At 38.6% G+C, this 16072-nt stretch overlaps 2 protein-coding genes across 2 annotated transcripts; one reads left to right on the top strand and one right to left on the bottom strand.

Moving 5' to 3' along the window:
* Positions 1-3619: 3619 nt before the first annotated feature.
* Positions 3620-5239, bottom strand: ppil1 (peptidylprolyl isomerase (cyclophilin)-like 1). Its single transcript, XM_086041585.1, has 4 exons — positions 5069-5239; positions 4717-4871; positions 4513-4581; positions 3620-3924 (listed from the first exon to the last, which is right to left on the bottom strand). Exons 1-4 carry the CDS (start codon positions 5122-5124, stop codon positions 3704-3706), a joined length of 501 nt encoding a protein of 166 aa, XP_085897711.1. The 5' UTR covers positions 5125-5239; the 3' UTR covers positions 3620-3703.
* A 67-nt stretch (positions 5240-5306) lies between these two features.
* Positions 5307-14989, top strand: eno1b (enolase 1b, (alpha)). Its single transcript, XM_086041584.1, has 12 exons — positions 5307-6364; positions 7548-7641; positions 7713-7808; positions 9507-9565; positions 9696-9765; positions 10641-10774; positions 11369-11591; positions 11683-11880; positions 12727-12928; positions 13038-13146; positions 13238-13296; positions 14778-14989. The coding sequence occupies exons 2-12, from the start codon at positions 7557-7559 to the stop codon at positions 14845-14847; spliced, it is 1305 nt and encodes a 434-aa protein (XP_085897710.1). The 5' UTR covers positions 5307-6364; positions 7548-7556; the 3' UTR covers positions 14848-14989.
* Positions 14990-16072: the final 1083 nt, after the last annotated feature.

The raw sequence follows: 16072 nt of genomic DNA, 5'->3' as shown, positions 1-16072 counted from the left end.
GAGTGCTTTTGGGTGTGTGTGTGTCTGTGTTTTTAATTCTTATTATTATTTTATTGAGAGGCGGAGTGCTACCCATGTGGCATGTGGGACGTGGGCACTGGCGGGGGTGGGCGCAAGGTGAGAACCCGAAAGACAAGGCAACAGTAGTTTGGACAAATGTGCCATAGAAAACTGTTTTCTGCTTAAAATGGGATGCAACAAAGCCCCAGTTGAATAACCAAACAATAACGACATCCCTTTCACCGCTGTGGTTAAAGTCACCTGTGATTGGCTGGAAACCAGTTTAGGGTACCCCGCCTACTGCCCGAAGACAGCTGGGATAGGCTCCAGCAAGCCCTCGTGTGGATGAGCGGTTCGATAATGGATGGGTGGGTTAAAGTCACTGGACCGAGAGGTGTGTTACGATTACGGTTCGTCAGTAAGGACAGTAAGAACACACTTGCTGTTGTGTTCCTTATGTGTTGGGTTTAGATGTTAAAAATCAGTATGTGTGTACTGCACCCTGCTTAAGGTGGTGTGAAAAAAAAAAAAAAAAAAAAAAAAGAATTTACATTTTTGTCCTCAAAGCAAAGTTTGTTACCACCCTACATTTCACCATCTCTGTTTCAGTGTGAATCTTTTGCAGGCTTGAATGTAAGGTATGCTTGTGTTGTTGTTTTGCATACTGTCCAATATTTTTGTGTGCATTTTCACTACAGCTCCGCCATTTTTGGAGCTGAGTTTGTCCTTAACAGAGCGTCTCTCTTTCCTACTTGCTCCCTGTTTATTGGACCCATAGGGGTTAAAAGCAAACACTTGGCTTAGTTCCCTGCACCATCTAGTTAGTTAAGGCCGTCTCTCATTTGACCACGTGCGCACTGCTGGGTGTCACAGTGCCAGTTTGGACATTTCCACTTCATTTCCCTTTTGGCACCTTCCCCATGCTGCCTGCACTTTTGTAGAATGCGAGCCAAAAAGCATGCAGAAGCACATTACAAAACAAGCAGACTAACTACTAAGTTCAAGCCTATGCACATTTTCTACTTTGCTATAAAAGAAGTCTCCTATCAAATGAGCATTCTCTCCTTTATTTTGTATTGGAAGCTCTACTTTTTCTGTATCAGGGAAATGGACTTTTGTGATGTTTGTGGTGGTCTGTCACTTAGGGGGTGACAAAAGACTCGTAATGCAGCCGTGGGTCTTAGGAGCTGTTGCTACGAAAAAGAATCCACAGAGCAGCAGGGGGCAGTCAGAGTGGTGGCTCAGCCTTTACTTTGGTACAAACAGCGCCTCACTTGTGCAAGTCAGGAAGTTCCTGCAGACTAATGGAAAACTGTGGGCATTTGTTGATACTCATGTACTAGTACACTATGTCCTTTCCAGTCAGACAATTCAGAACATTAGTAGAATGACTAGGAAGGGACGAGTAGAATGGCTGTCTTACTAATAATCTCTTTCCGCACTACAACTACCACTGAAGCACGTTAACTAGTAGAATTATATAATGTCACTAGTAGTACTAGTAGCATGCAGTTGTCAACTAGTGCCCAGTTTTGCGTCCCTAGTAACATGCAGTTGTCCCTTGTGCTAGTTTTTTTAATTTATAACTACACCCTCTAGAATCCCAAAGTTGTTAAAGAAATGTCCTACTAGTTGCGTGCAGTCGAGCACTTGGGGTCTGTAACTGCTTGCTAGTAGCGCTGACTAGTGGGGACAAAGAGTATACAAGTACACTGACCTTAAGTTGATACAAAGATAATGAATAAATTCTCAAGTGGCTTTCCTTGAAGCGGTTTATTTATTCAATATCCTTGAGTTCCACTAGTAAGACACAGTTGTACTACTAGTGCGTCCAACTCATTCCCTAGTGCGCTGAATTGTCTCACTAGTAGAGTGTACTACGTTAAAAACCCGTTTCAGCATTTATGCGATATCCTTCATATCCATCTTGAGGTGTCCTAGTATGCTCTTTGTCTTCACTAGTAACATTTGGTTATTCTACAAGCAGGAGCATGGGCGCTCCTAAATTGAGCGAATTAAGCATCAAAATGCACCTGTTTTTAACCATCTCAAGGGCGGCTATTTTGTCACTTCCTATTGACTGAAAATGACATCACAGTTGGTCAGGACTCATGTAAAAAGCAGTCACGGCTCACCTACTTTCTGAAGACGAGCCGTGATTGGTTGTTACCTGAGCAACTGTGAAATCATTTTCAGTCGACAGAAGTGGCAAAATGGCCGCCCCCTGAGAGGGACAAAAACGTGTGGATTTTGCTGCTTAATTCGTATTCCACAAACAAAATATTACGGTAATCAGAATATCAAGTTTCAACAAGTGGGGCAACTCTTGGCTGCCTCAAGTGTTTTGGCTACGGTATATATTTTATTTATGTATTATTATTTGAATAGTATCTATAATCATTTCGGTAAAGGTTTGTTGGAATTGTTGAATTGATGGATTTATTGTTCTTTTGTATACTGTTTGTCTTTATGTGTGACTTTGAATCTGTGTAGTAAAATCCATTTTGGAGTAGTTTGTTATCTTAATTCAATTACATTTTGTTTTCGAGTTGGTCTCCAAGCACCTGTATGCACTCCTTACATCTGGACAGACGATGGATGGTCTCCTGTAGTGAATGTAAAAAGTGTACACACCCCTGTTCAAATGCCAGGTTTTGTGGTATAAAATGAGACACAGATAAATCATTGCAAAACATTTGCCATCACTAATGTGACCAATAACCTATACAACTTTTTGAAAATCTTTTTCGAGATGGGACATAAAAATAGACAATGCGGTTGCTTAAATCTGCACAATCTCTTTTAGTTGGGATGTGGCTGTTCAAGATTAACCAATCACACTCAAACTTATGTTAAATGGGAGTCAGTCTCAGCACACATCTGCTACCCTTTAATTGACTTTGAATTCTACACACACCCACATCCCAATTATAGAAAGAAAAGATTAAAATAAATACATACAGTGACTTGTACAGGTTATAGTTCACATTAATGGTGAGGAAAAAGTTTTGAAATTATTTATCTTGCTTTTTTTTTTTTTTTAATACATCACAAAAACCTTGCATTTGAAGATGGTGCGTAGACTTTTTAGACCCACTTGGCCAGAGTGTGTTGCTATGTTGGGCTGGTGGACAGAACAATCCATGATGTCACAGAGTCATTCAGTTGAATTCAAGTGTTAGGAATTGACTGGCGAGTCAGAAACAACAATGCCTCCTTCATCCAGAAACTACCAACACAATCCAACCACACAAGGTTGCCATTAACATGTACCAGAAGGACGCAATTGGGACCACTGCACCAGCATATGACAATGTCTCAGAGGTACTGTACTCAACAGGTAGGGAACAAGAACATGCCTCCCTTGAGCGCTCCCCAGTTGAGAAATTGATTGACAATTACTGCTTACTTAGTGGACAGGTTCACATCCCTTAAGTGTGATTGACTTGGACTATTGATGACACATTGGTTTCATTTTGTAGTTATGTTTTAGCAGTGTACTTACAATTGATACCCCCGCCTCACTATTAGTGTTAAAAATTCAAAGTCAAAAAAAGACCCAAAATATGTTTTTGTTTGTAAATTAATCCCAGTTTAAAGTAACAAATGTTCAAAGATGTTTACATCCGTCAACTTTATTTATGCAACTGAAAAGATAACTCAAAACACCTCATCCTTTAAAAAGTATGTATTAAAAAAACAATTAGTTGGGAACAGAAGCTGAGATTATCTTTACATCATCAACAGGTCGATCTTGCCCTTTGGTTTCCACCAGCCCAATGCGGTTCAGCACTCCCATCCCCTGGTGCACTCTTCCAAAAATGCTGTGCTTCCCATCCAACCACTGAGTGGGTCTGAGCGTGAGGAAAAACTGGCTTCCATTCGAATCTGGTCCTGCATTGGCCATAGCTATTATACCAGCACCTAACGGAAAAAAAAAAAAAAAAGATTTAAAGTTGTAATTAATGGCGTCAGAGTACACATACTGTGCAATCTTAACTAAGGATGTTAATTTCAACACTCTTTAGATTTTACATTGTTAGAGTAGCGAAACTGCATCGGTTCACCACATCTTACACGTGTTCAATTAAACATACACTAAACAAGTGCGCGTTTGGTGACGCAGCAATTGTGTGTTAAAATAAATCTCTATGTGAATACTGTGACACAAGAATTGATATTAATGCCATTTTGTCACAAAAAACTATTTCTAATTAGTATGCTTCAAATCTTTTTAACATCACACAATAGTGACGGATGTGCTCAACAAATTCTAATTGAAACAAAAACGTATTTCTAATTACTATGCTTCAGCTCTTTTTAGCATCACACAATAATGACGGAAGTGCGCAACAACTTGTAATAGAAACAACAATATGAAGCTCATTAAAGACATCTGCACTATTATTATTATAGTTTCTGCCCCAATCACCTGCCTGGTTAGAAATGTTAAATTTTCATAGGGCAAAAACATGCAATAATGTCCACTCTGATTGCTCTGATGCTACTTACCAGTGAATTTAAGCTCTGGGTGGAGCTCATCTTCAAACTGTTTCCCAAATATGGAGGCACCACCCCGACCTGGAAAATATATATTAATACAACTTTAGTTATTATATGCTTTGATTGAGCAATCGTCAATATGTTTCATGACTTCAGCGTTTGCCAATGGGCAGATACCAGATACTGTATGTGTTACGAGACAGATGAACCAACCTGTGCCAGTAGGGTCACCACCCTGCACCATGAAGTTCTGTATTATCCTGTGGAACTTTGTGTTATTGTAGTATCCTCTTCTAGCTAGTTCAGCAAAGTTTTTGCAGGTCTTGGGTGCATGTCCCCAGTAGAGTTCCAACACGATTGTCCCCATCCTGCAGTGCAATGAGCATGTATGAATTAACGTTTATGCAAGCCCTCCCCAAAAAGACAAACTAAATTGTTATAAACACTTGAGACCTAAAGTTTATAAATAGTATGTAGGAAAATATAATGCAGTATTAATACAGAACATATCAGCACAGACTGCTGCAAGATAACGTGTTGTCGTAAATTTATCGTAAACACATACGTTGTCTCCAGTATAACAGTGGGAGGTTGCCATGTGTCCGGAGGTATCCCTGACATGATATTATCCAATTTATTTAAAAACACACACACAATTTTAAGCACACTCGGTTGAACGACAGGCGTCGCGAGCTCATTCAAATGGTTTAAGTGTTTCCGCTTCCGTGTTTACGTAATTTCCGCCTGATTTCGCCTTTAGGGATGGAGTCCCGCCCCCTATTGGACGATAGGATGTTTGCTGCATTGCCTAAAAGTGGAAAGTCTGACTTTTACGACCTCCAAACACCGACTTATGAATTATTATATGAATCATCATTAATAATATATGAAACCACCAGTACCGGCTTCAATCTGCACTCACCAAAAGTATCTATATTTATTATTACATTAATTTCGTTTGACGTTACACAATGTGTTTTGTACTGACTGCGTAGCCGCTGTGTCGATCGCCATGATGGAATGCTTACGAGATAAGATATTCTATTATTTATAGAAATAAATAAATTAACAAGGCAGATTTACTGGAGGTCATAATGTGTTTTGAGGAACAAAACACTAAAAAATAATCGAGATGTTTTTTGTTTACATTCGCCTGGAATGCTTCGAGGTCGCAATTGGTACAATCTGAGTGGGATGAATCCGACTGAAGCAGTCAGTATCAAAACACTGCCTTGAAAAATGCTGCGTTTTTAATTCACACCGTTCAACACTTTTTCCAAAGGAAGGAAGAAAGAAAGGCGACCGCGAGGACGAAGCACTTCAGTTAACGTGTTGTTTCTTATTTGACCTGCAGGTGGCAGCAATGCACACTCATTTACATCTATGAAGCAACTAAAACAGAAACGATGACATTCATTTTATTTCGTTCGATTCAACGATGTGTCATTGTAGTTTGCTGTCGTGTTAAACCAAACTCAAGAGGAGCGACAGAAAGACATAAAAATATCTTGAAAATGAAAATTGCAACAAACCAGCATATTTAATACACTGTACTGTACTGTAGGTCGACTGTCTATTGGGAATACGATTCACAGCACTACGTTCTAACTGAAACTCTTGCTTTAACTTATTGACTTACTTATTAGTCCACAAAAACAGTTGAGGTTTTCAACTACAGTACTGCACTGCCTACATTTGCTGAGGCAGATGCAGCTACTGCGCTGGTGCACTTGAACTGTCATGTGACTAATCAGATGAGGAAATCAAATCCAATTAGGTGAGGAGCAGCATGTTAAGCTTGAAGAAAGGTCAAGATATTTTTTTCGAGGAAGCCTCACGTATAGGAAGGAGTAAATAAGAGGTGAGTCTAACATAATTTCTAATGAAATAAATAGAATTTAAGGAAGTTATTGTGTTTCTGCTTGGCACATCACATAGTGTGTATGTTCATGTTAAGAGACGACTAGATACAGGGGCGCAGTTCGGATTTTGATATGGGGGTGGCATGAAATGTATATTTTCAATAGCATAAGTAGTGTTATTGGTATTTTGTTAGTGCACACAGCATGAAAATGTACGTATCTTACATTAAGTTTAATTCAGGAAAGGGCAAATGTCATTTACTCTTTCTTTCTGCAGATTTCCATTATAGTCTGCTTACATTGTTATGGGAGAAAATGCCGTGATTACTTTTTGTTTCCTCATTTTTTTTTTTATTACTTATTTCTGTACACTCTAACAGCCACTGCACGGCTTCCTGTTACTTAGGACCTCACCTTGGCCGCAAAACACCTACTGTAAAAAACGCTGAGTTGGCTAAAAAAAACAAAGGGGGAAAAAAAAAATCAAAGATGTAGCTATTTCCACAGACATTTCATTATAAGTATACAATATTTCAATTCAGCTAGTGTAGTGTAGACATATCTAGCTAAGGAGAAATAAGTTGCAAACATCTATTGGTAATTTTCCTTCTAGCTTTAACGTTTAGCAAACACAGAATTTTTTTACCCTGTGAGAGGACTCACACAGACCGTGACGGTGTGTTCAAATTCGACTGAGTTGGAATTTAGAGGTTGCCACACTGCTAATGCCTGAGTTGCGTGTTTACAGCACTTCACAGACTTACAAATGTAAGTCTTTATGTTAACACGAGTATAAGATAGCATCGATTGTATGTCTAGCTTGTATGTGATTCATCTGGCTTGCTGAGTTGCAGATTGAGTTGCAGATTCGACTTCAGGAAGGGGGTGGGTAAAAATTCTGACTTAGAGGTATAAATTCCAACAGTCCACATCAGTCACTGTAGCACAACATACACACGCTATGCAGCCTCCATGCCCGTCCCAATGGTAGGGGAATACTGTTTTACCAGAAAAATTTGGCACCTTATGTGGCAAAAGCGCAGTTTGCGCGCGGCATCAACCCGGCGGGGCTCGGATCTTGGATCTTTATGAAATTAAGGGGGATGTGTTCTCCCCGTCCCCAGTGCCATCTGCGCCCCGAGGCATATATTAACTCATTCCTGTTTCTCTTCTATCTCAAAGTGCTCCATTATGTCCATTCTCAAAATTCATGCCAGAGAGATATTTGACTCCCGTGGGAACCCCACAGTGGAGGTTGACCTTTATACTGATAAAGGTAAGGGGACTGAAAGGTGGGATTTTTGTTGAGTGTTACGTCTTCATAGTTTGTGTCTGTGGCATTCTTAGGCTTGTTCAGGGCAGCTGTACCAAGCGGTGCATCCACTGGAATCTATGAAGCGTTGGAGCTGCGGGATAATGACAAGTCACGCTACCTTGGCAAAGGTTTGTGCTTTTTAGTCCTACCATGGCAAAAAAAATACATTTTTCTGCTGCCAAATGTATTTATGAAACAAATATCACTTACCTTTTATACAAATTTGTTGTCTTTTAGCGAATGGGTCAGAATAACTCATGCAGCCATATGACAATAAGCATGTGTCAAGGGTCGGGTTTTATAGTGTTGCTAAATATCAATGCGTATTTGTTTACTAACTACTTATAAAGGGAAATTTTCCCTACGTGGTTGTCCTTATTTCATATCAGCTAGGCCTAGGAACTCAGTACTTAGCTTCCGAGTGCAGTGGTAATCAAACCTTTTACACCAAACAAACACCATATAAAAAACCCCTCCATGTACCACAATCATGACCGACATTAAAACACAGCAGGACCTAAGTGTTCCCAAAATGTTCGTTTTAAATATTTAAAAACGAACAATGCTTAAAGATTAAATCCAAATGTGTTAAGGGGGCTCGCGTATCACTACTCACCACACTTCGAGAACCAGTGCTACTTATCTCCCTTTCATTAACAGAAAATTTACATTGTTAATTTATGCACATGGAATGGACCACAGAACATAGCAAAGGGCTTCAGACTTACTGATCACACAAAGGTCATACAGCATACACGAACCAAACACAAGCACAACAAAGACCAAGTCGATTCAATATAAAAGATTAACACCATCTATAATATGGAATAACAGCAAAGCAGTGAAATGAGTTTTCAAACCAATGTGATATGAATAACACAATTTTCATTACGGCCTGATGTAACTTTATTGATTGTTCCTACACAGCTGCTCAAATGAACCGGCAGTTTCCATAAAACAAAAATAAGCATTTATTATTGACGCCACTAGTTTGCCTCTTACTGTATTGACAGAAGGATATTGACAATCCAATTTTAATCATGTTATCTTGGCTGCAAGCATGGATGCACCACTCTGTTTTCTAGTTGAATGATAGTCTTCTCCGGATTTGAAATATTATATGTTATACTGTTTTAATGTTGCCTTTACTGTGTACATTCTCCATTATCACCATGTCAACGCTTTTCATTTTTTTTTTATATATCTGAACTATGACACAGTCTGATGAGCGGATAATAAAAACATCCACCAATCTACTGTATTTTCTATACTGCTTGTCCTCATTAGGTTCACACAAGTACTACAGCTTATCTAGTTGACTTTGAGGGAGAGGCGTGGAGGACCCTGGACTGTTCGCCAGTCAATTACAGGGCAAATATAGATAAATAGCCATTGTAACTCATATTCACACTTTTGGAAAATTTGGCGCAAAAATGCAGAAACACAGAAACTCTACACAGAGATGTTCCAGCTGTCAAAGACTCGAACCACTCTCCCGACTGAGACAGATGTGATAACCACAATCACATTGTGCTTGCCATATTTAATAAAGTTAAACAATTATTATTGATAAGCAGGACATTTTAATGCTTTTCGGTCTTTTCTGAATACTATAACAGTAAATGTTCTCAGCGCACAAAAGTTCCAGTTGGTGAGGCCAGTGCGAGGAAGTAATGTACAAATTGTGCACAATAAAAACTGCAAATTACCATTAAAGATGATGCAAGTATCTTAACTCTGTGTATTTGAAATATCATAGGTGAATGTAATGCTGAATATTTGGCTGTATTATTTGCTAAGATTTGATTTTCACTTTCTTACCACAGGCGTCTCACAGGCAGTCGACCATATAAACTCATCTATTGCACCTGCACTCATTGACCAAGTAAGAAATTCATCATTCATGTACTTAATTTGGTTGCTAAACTTTTGATTGTCACCATACTTGCATGGTAACTTTTGATTGTCACCATACTTGCATGGTATTGATCTGTTCTTCATTCACTCCTTTTCAGGATGTATCTGTGGTTGAGCAAGAAAAAATCGACCAGATGATGATCGACATGGACGGCACAGAGAACAAATGTAGGTGGCGATCGTTACTGTCGTTTCTTCTCAACTTTTATTTATTTTAAATTACATTTTATTTTTCGTTCAGTATGGTCTGAAACACCCATGAAGTTAGACTTAGGTCACACAAGGAAGACCCGGTCTACTACAGAGCTTGTTTCTTTTGTTTGAGCTGTCTAAATGCCACTCTAATGCGATAGCTTGATATCTATCTAAATACCTAGCTATCTAGCCAGCTATCTAGCTAGCTATTTGTCTAGCTAGCAAGCTATCTATCGCATTAGAGTCGCATTCACACAGCTCAAACAAAGCTAGCTAGTAGCTAGTTAGCTAACTAGCTAGCTAGCTAGATAGCTAGCGAGCTAGCCAGATAGTTAGATAGATAGATAGATAGATAGATAGATAGATTGCCTCGAACCGCTGAAAATTATTTTGGCTCAATCTGAGGCACTGTAAATAGTGGCAGATGTTTGGCGACTCCCATTTAAACTGAATTTGAATGTGATTGGTTACTTCTGAACACAACCACATCCCCAGTTCTATTAGGGTTTAAACACTTTTGCAACCACATTAACTCAGTTGTTTATTTGCACTTCCCATCTCTAAAAATGTTATTTTCTTCAGTTGTGCTACACATCTTATAGGCCACATTTAATGTTGGAATAGGTTTGGGAATGATTTATATTGTTCTTTTTTCAACAGGGGTGTGTAGACTTTTTCATATCCATTATGGATGGATTGATGGATGGATAGAATTAGCTACGCAGAATAAATCAGTACTGTACTGTATACATGCAGGATTCCAATTCACATGTATGTCTTGTTTCCTTATTTGTTGTCACAGTTTGTGATTGGTTTTTTGTTTCACTGTTTATTCTTACGTCCAACAGCTAAATTCGGTGCCAACGCCATTCTGGGTGTGTCGCTGGCTGTTTGCAAGGCAGGTGCAGCGGAGAAAGGAGTCCCTCTATATCGTCACATTGCTGACCTTGCAGGAAACCCTAAGGTCATCTTGCCTGTGCCGGTGAGACTTTGTGCTGCACATTTGCTCACACCGTATTTTCCCGAAAAATGGCTCATGCAGTAATAGACACTATGCCCCAATAAATCGCAGCGTGTCTTCCATTTGAATAAATCAACAGTGCACCTCAAATAGATGCCTCTTTTTTCTCCTCCGGAAACAATTAATGTGTAGGTGGCTGTCCAAGGCCGAAACATTTCATGTAATTACATAGTCTAAAAACATTCTCGGTCAAATTTTTAATGAGATGTGTAAAATCTAATAAAATTCAAAGGAGGCATGGCTTTTTTCGATGAATGAATGAATGAATGAATGACATTGTGGATACACATGTTAATTGTACCTCCTGCCAACTAGTGGAGGATCTTTGATGTTGTTCTGCTTGTCACCATATCACCGACCTAGACAGATGAAAAAATACAGAATAATTCTGGGACTAATGGAATGAAATTGAGTAATTTCCCACAGCACAGTGGTTGAGAATCACTGCCTTAAGCGACGCTAGGTACTCCATGCTGTTCTCCACTGAATGAGGAGATACGGTGTATTTTTATGTATTTATTGCTTTATACAGCCCTTATTCCTCACCGCCACCAGGCCTTCAATGTGATCAACGGCGGCTCCCATGCAGGCAACAAGCTTGCCATGCAAGAGTTCATGATCCTTCCGGTCGGTGCTAGCACCTTCCGGGACGCCATGCGCATTGGAGCCGAGGTCTACCACAATCTCAAAAATGTCATCAAGAAGAAGTACGGCCAGGATGCCACCAACGTGGGGGATGAAGGAGGCTTTGCTCCAAACATCCTGGAGAACCAGGAAGGTAACTGCATTTGACTCGATGTTACATGCAGCCCCTTACATCATATCCTGTCCTTTTGCTTCATATGTGAATACAATGTTTGACACTGCAGCGCTGGAGTTGATAAAGGAGGCGATTGCCAAAGCAGGATACACAGACGAGGTTGTGATTGGCATGGACGTGGCAGCCTCTGAATTCTACCGGGAGGGAAAATACGACCTGGATTTCAAGTCTCCTGACGATCCGTCTCGCTACATCACTCCTGAAGAGCTGGCTGACCTCTACAAGAGCTTTGTGAAGGATTATCCAGGTCACCTCTTAACACGATGTTTGTTTAGACACTATTCAACAGCACACATGTTTTTGGGAGTAGCACTCTGAATAAGAGGTGGTTACTTGTCTAAAAAATGTCGATTGCTATGTTAGAAAGCAGTAGTGCCGTTGCTAATAACCAAGGATAATCATTAGATAGATAATAACTCAGCAAAAGTGATTCATATGTGGAGTAATTGAATCAGAAATTTGTTGAACTATCTCAATAATATCTCAAATTCTTTTTTTCCCGCTCCAAAATGAATGGAAATATGATTAAGCAATTCCGGACTTCCCCCCCAAAAACAACAAAACGTTTGTGTACTGTTTTTTAAGAAGGAAAATAATAGCACTCTATAATATTGTACCGGTACTTTATAAAAACATATCTAATATGTATATGTAATAACACAATTTAATAGTATCTAAAGAATGAAACATTTGATGCATTATGATTATTTCATTGTGGCTCATTTAGATATGCATGAATTAGCCACTGGGGAGCAGTATAATACAGTCATGCAGACAAAAACGAAGAATTTCACAACTACAGTACTGTTAGTGAGACATTAAACGATTAGTTTTATAAGTTGCTTTTTGCAATCTTTTAAAAAAATGATAGTGTGAAATGAAATGAGAATGAATAATTATTCCATAGTGTGAAATGAAATGAGAATGAATAATTATTCCATTAAGTTACGGTTTCCCACTACTGGTTTAAAAAATACGAGACTCGACTGAACTTCTATTAATATCCTTGCAAAACGGTATTAAAAAAACAGATGGGGTCAGGTTACCAAATTTGATCCCTTTAAATTAAAGAAGAACATTTCTTAATTCACAGTGGTGTCCATCGAGGACCCATTTGACCAAGACGACTGGGCCGCGTGGAGTGACTTTACCGCCAGCACCGACATCCAGGTTGTCGGAGACGATCTCACTGTGACCAACCCCACTCGCATCTGCAAGGCAGTGGAGGAGAAGGCCTGCAATTGTCTGCTGCTTAAAGTCAACCAAATTGGCACCGTAACAGAATCTATGCAAGCGTGAGTTGATGTCAGCCTGTATGTAACTTACCGGTTTGGGAATGTAAGGTAACAATCTAATAGGCTGTCTCATCTGGCGGGAATAAATGATCTCATCCTGGTCCTTCAGGTGCAAGATGGCCCAGGAGAGCGGCTGGGGAGTGATGGTGAGCCATCGCTCTGGAGAGACCGAGGACACCTTCATCGCGGATTTGGTGGTTGGCCTGTGCACTGGACAGGTAGAGACACCGGGAGCAATGAAAAGCCAAAATACAGTCTTAAGGAACAAACCCAATCGCCCAACACGACATACATTTTGTACACTTTCAGATCAAGACTGGGGCACCTTGTCGCTCTGAGCGTTTGGCCAAATATAATCAGATTCTCAGGTGAGTCTCAGGCAAACATCCATCCATCCATCCTATTCTATATCATTTTTTAAAAATTAAAACAATATATTATTGTAATTATGCTATTCATTATGTGAAGACACTGATCATGTTATGGATTTCTCACAATTATTATCAACAATTATTTAATAAGGTAGGAAACATAATCAATATGCAACAACTTATATCTATAAATCTCTGCAGGTCATTATTTTAACCATTTTCAAATGATTACTTCTACAGCATTGCTAAGAAATCACAATTTCCCATCACTGGTGAGGAATTTTAAAAACAGGCCCGTTGGCTACTGATGTGGTCCATGTTGAATCTTGATCTAGAGCATTCTACTCAACTGTTATTTTCCATAATTGTTGTCAAACGTTTTACATCAAGCACCATCTCAAAAAATACTTCTCTCCCCAAGTACCACAATAATGACTAACATTAACATTAACATTAACATACAGTCATGAAGTAAGCTTATGCGTTCATCATCAAAAAACGAGATGGAGGTTTTATCCCTAAAACGTGTATTAAAAACTACTGAACCATCTGGGGGCGACGCGTCCCCCCCTGCCAGTGACAGTTTGAATATTAACATTACGTTCGTATAGGAAAATAAATAAAACTACTTGAGCAACTCAATCAATAATGCATAGCACAGGAAATACAAATAAAAAAATACTTCCAGATATATATTTAAACAAACAGTTAAAGATTAAATGCAAATGTCTTCTACTTAGAAGTTAAGTACAATTTAACTGCACTCACTGTACTAGATAAATAAAACAGGCTATATGCATATATATGAGCATTATCATTCTAATATTTTTGATTGTATTTCATGTTTTAAATTTTGTAAATATTATTTGTATTTCAGTGATTATTTTGTGTACCACTAGAGAGAGCCCTCATACCACTAGTGGTACTCACACTACACAAAATCACAGATTTAGAACATTGGGCAATGAGCATATATTAATAAGAGTATGAATTATTTTTTTACATAGAACGTTTTGTCATGTTTTAATTTATCTTAGTACTGTACCGGTAATTCAAGCTAAGACATTTTCTTGTGTCATCGATAGCTAAAAAATACCCATACAACAAATACAATCATGCTTTATCTGCAAATTTGACCAATTCATGAATCATTTTGGTCTTAACATTATTTTCATTGGATTTAATAAATGTATTTGAATGTATTGAATCTAATCCTTCAAGGGTAAATTTAATCTCTCTGCTGTACAGTATATCTTTCCTGAGCACCACTCAGAGGAGAAGGCATGTTATATAACGCCTCATGCATTCATGCGTTAACACAACAAAGAACTAAATGGCATGCATGCCAAAAGGGGAGTGATGTCAGAGTAGTGTCTCAGCTCACTGGTGTTGCATGCCTGAGATTTGCTGGTTCTGTGTCTTGCTCAAGGGCATAAATAATCTGTGTGTGAAACTAACTTGAAGTGTTATTATTATAGAATTGAAGAGGAGCTGGGAGACGAAGCTTGTTTTGCGGGGAAAAACTTCAGACAGCCAATGGCAGAGTAAATTTACGCCCAAAATGACGCACTCTCAAAATCATGATGTGTATGTTTTATTAAATGTGAAGTTAATTAAGATTTCTTCACAGCTACTAGTAAATTAGTTACTGCTCTTGGAAATCTGGTCAATAAAAGACTCAATGACAAGATGTTTTGTGTGTTTCTTAAACTCTGTTGAGCTCATTTGACTTTCATTCATGTGTCACACATGCCGACTTACTTATTATTTGTGCTACATTAATGAAATATTTCAACAATGACGGGATTAATTGTTATGGCTGGTCTGGTAATAAAATTATAGTGTGTTTTCATTCCAAATAAGATTTGCTTGTAGAATGGTTGTTGGCATTTTGTTGTGAACAGTGTCCTTAATACTGAGAAAAATTTGATGCCAGACACAAAGAATAATTTTGAAGAGCAAACTTGTCCCTGAGCAATTCTGGACTAAAAATTAAAATTTCACAGATTTGTTTCATAAGCAATGTGCATAAAAACATCAAATTTAAGATTTTAAGATAAAATTACCATTAGTTCCTGGCCCAAAGAGTTTTTGTGGCCCATTGTTATTTTGTATTTACACATCAACTGAGGTTCCCAGAACAGTGTGTAAATCGGGTTGGTGGCTGCATTAACGGTACGAGGCCTACAATGTAGGTGCATGTAGGAAAAGATATAACTCATCCAAAAGCAATTGTGTAAATAAAGCAAAAATGCAGGCAACACTTTAATCAAACAAATTTTCCTCAGGCCTGATAAACATGTACTGACTTGTGAGATGACGGTTATTCTTTTATGAAGCATAAAGGAAGTACAACTCATTCCTATGGTGACCTAAACACATCACCCGCCATTAAATGTACTCACGTTACTTATTTTTCTTAAAAGCCTAATATTCTATTGCAAAAACATCATTATGAACGATAAAGGGTAGCATTACACATCATTTATATTATCTTCAGTGAACATAAGGGTTAATATAAATAATAACATACGTAATAATAATTGTGTCTGCAGTTGTGTCTGTTTTTATTTGATATTTTTTCTTTAATTGGCAGCTGTCTGCTTGTGCGGTGCACGCCAGTAACGTAAAATTAGGTTCTCGATGACGATTGGCTATCGCCGAGGTGGGACGGACTGAGATCACGTGCGTTGGCCGAAAATACAGACGAAAACTTAGTGACGGAATGACGATGCCCATCTAGTCAAATAATGATTACATATTGGAAATTGCA

Source organism: Filicampus tigris, chromosome 9, assembly GCF_054856515.1.
Source record: "Filicampus tigris isolate MCC_2025a chromosome 9, RoL_Ftig_1.0, whole genome shotgun sequence".
NCBI lineage: Eukaryota > Metazoa > Chordata > Actinopteri > Syngnathiformes > Syngnathidae > Filicampus > Filicampus tigris.
The sequence above is the reverse complement of the archived record's forward strand: the minus strand, read 5'-3'. Positions and strand labels throughout refer to the sequence as shown.

Excerpts from the sequence above, each read along its gene's own strand:
- ppil1 (XM_086041585.1), bottom strand. The coding sequence starts at position 5,124 with ATGTCAGGGATACCTCCGGACACATGGCAACCTCCCACTGTTATACTG. Across the intron at positions 4,582-4,716 it reads TGGTGACCCTACTGGCACAG|GTCGGGGTGGTGCCTCCATA; the intron begins GTTGGTTCATCT and ends TATATTTTCCAG. Across the intron at positions 3,925-4,512 it reads CCCAGAGCTTAAATTCACTG|GTGCTGGTATAATAGCTATG; the intron begins GTAAGTAGCATC and ends TTTTTCCGTTAG.
- eno1b (XM_086041584.1), top strand. The coding sequence starts at position 7,557 with ATGTCCATTCTCAAAATTCATGCCAGAGAGATATTTGACTCCCGTGGG. Across the intron at positions 11,592-11,682 it reads CATCCTGGAGAACCAGGAAG|CGCTGGAGTTGATAAAGGAG; the intron begins GTAACTGCATTT and ends TTGACACTGCAG. Across the intron at positions 13,147-13,237 it reads TTGGCCTGTGCACTGGACAG|ATCAAGACTGGGGCACCTTG; the intron begins GTAGAGACACCG and ends GTACACTTTCAG.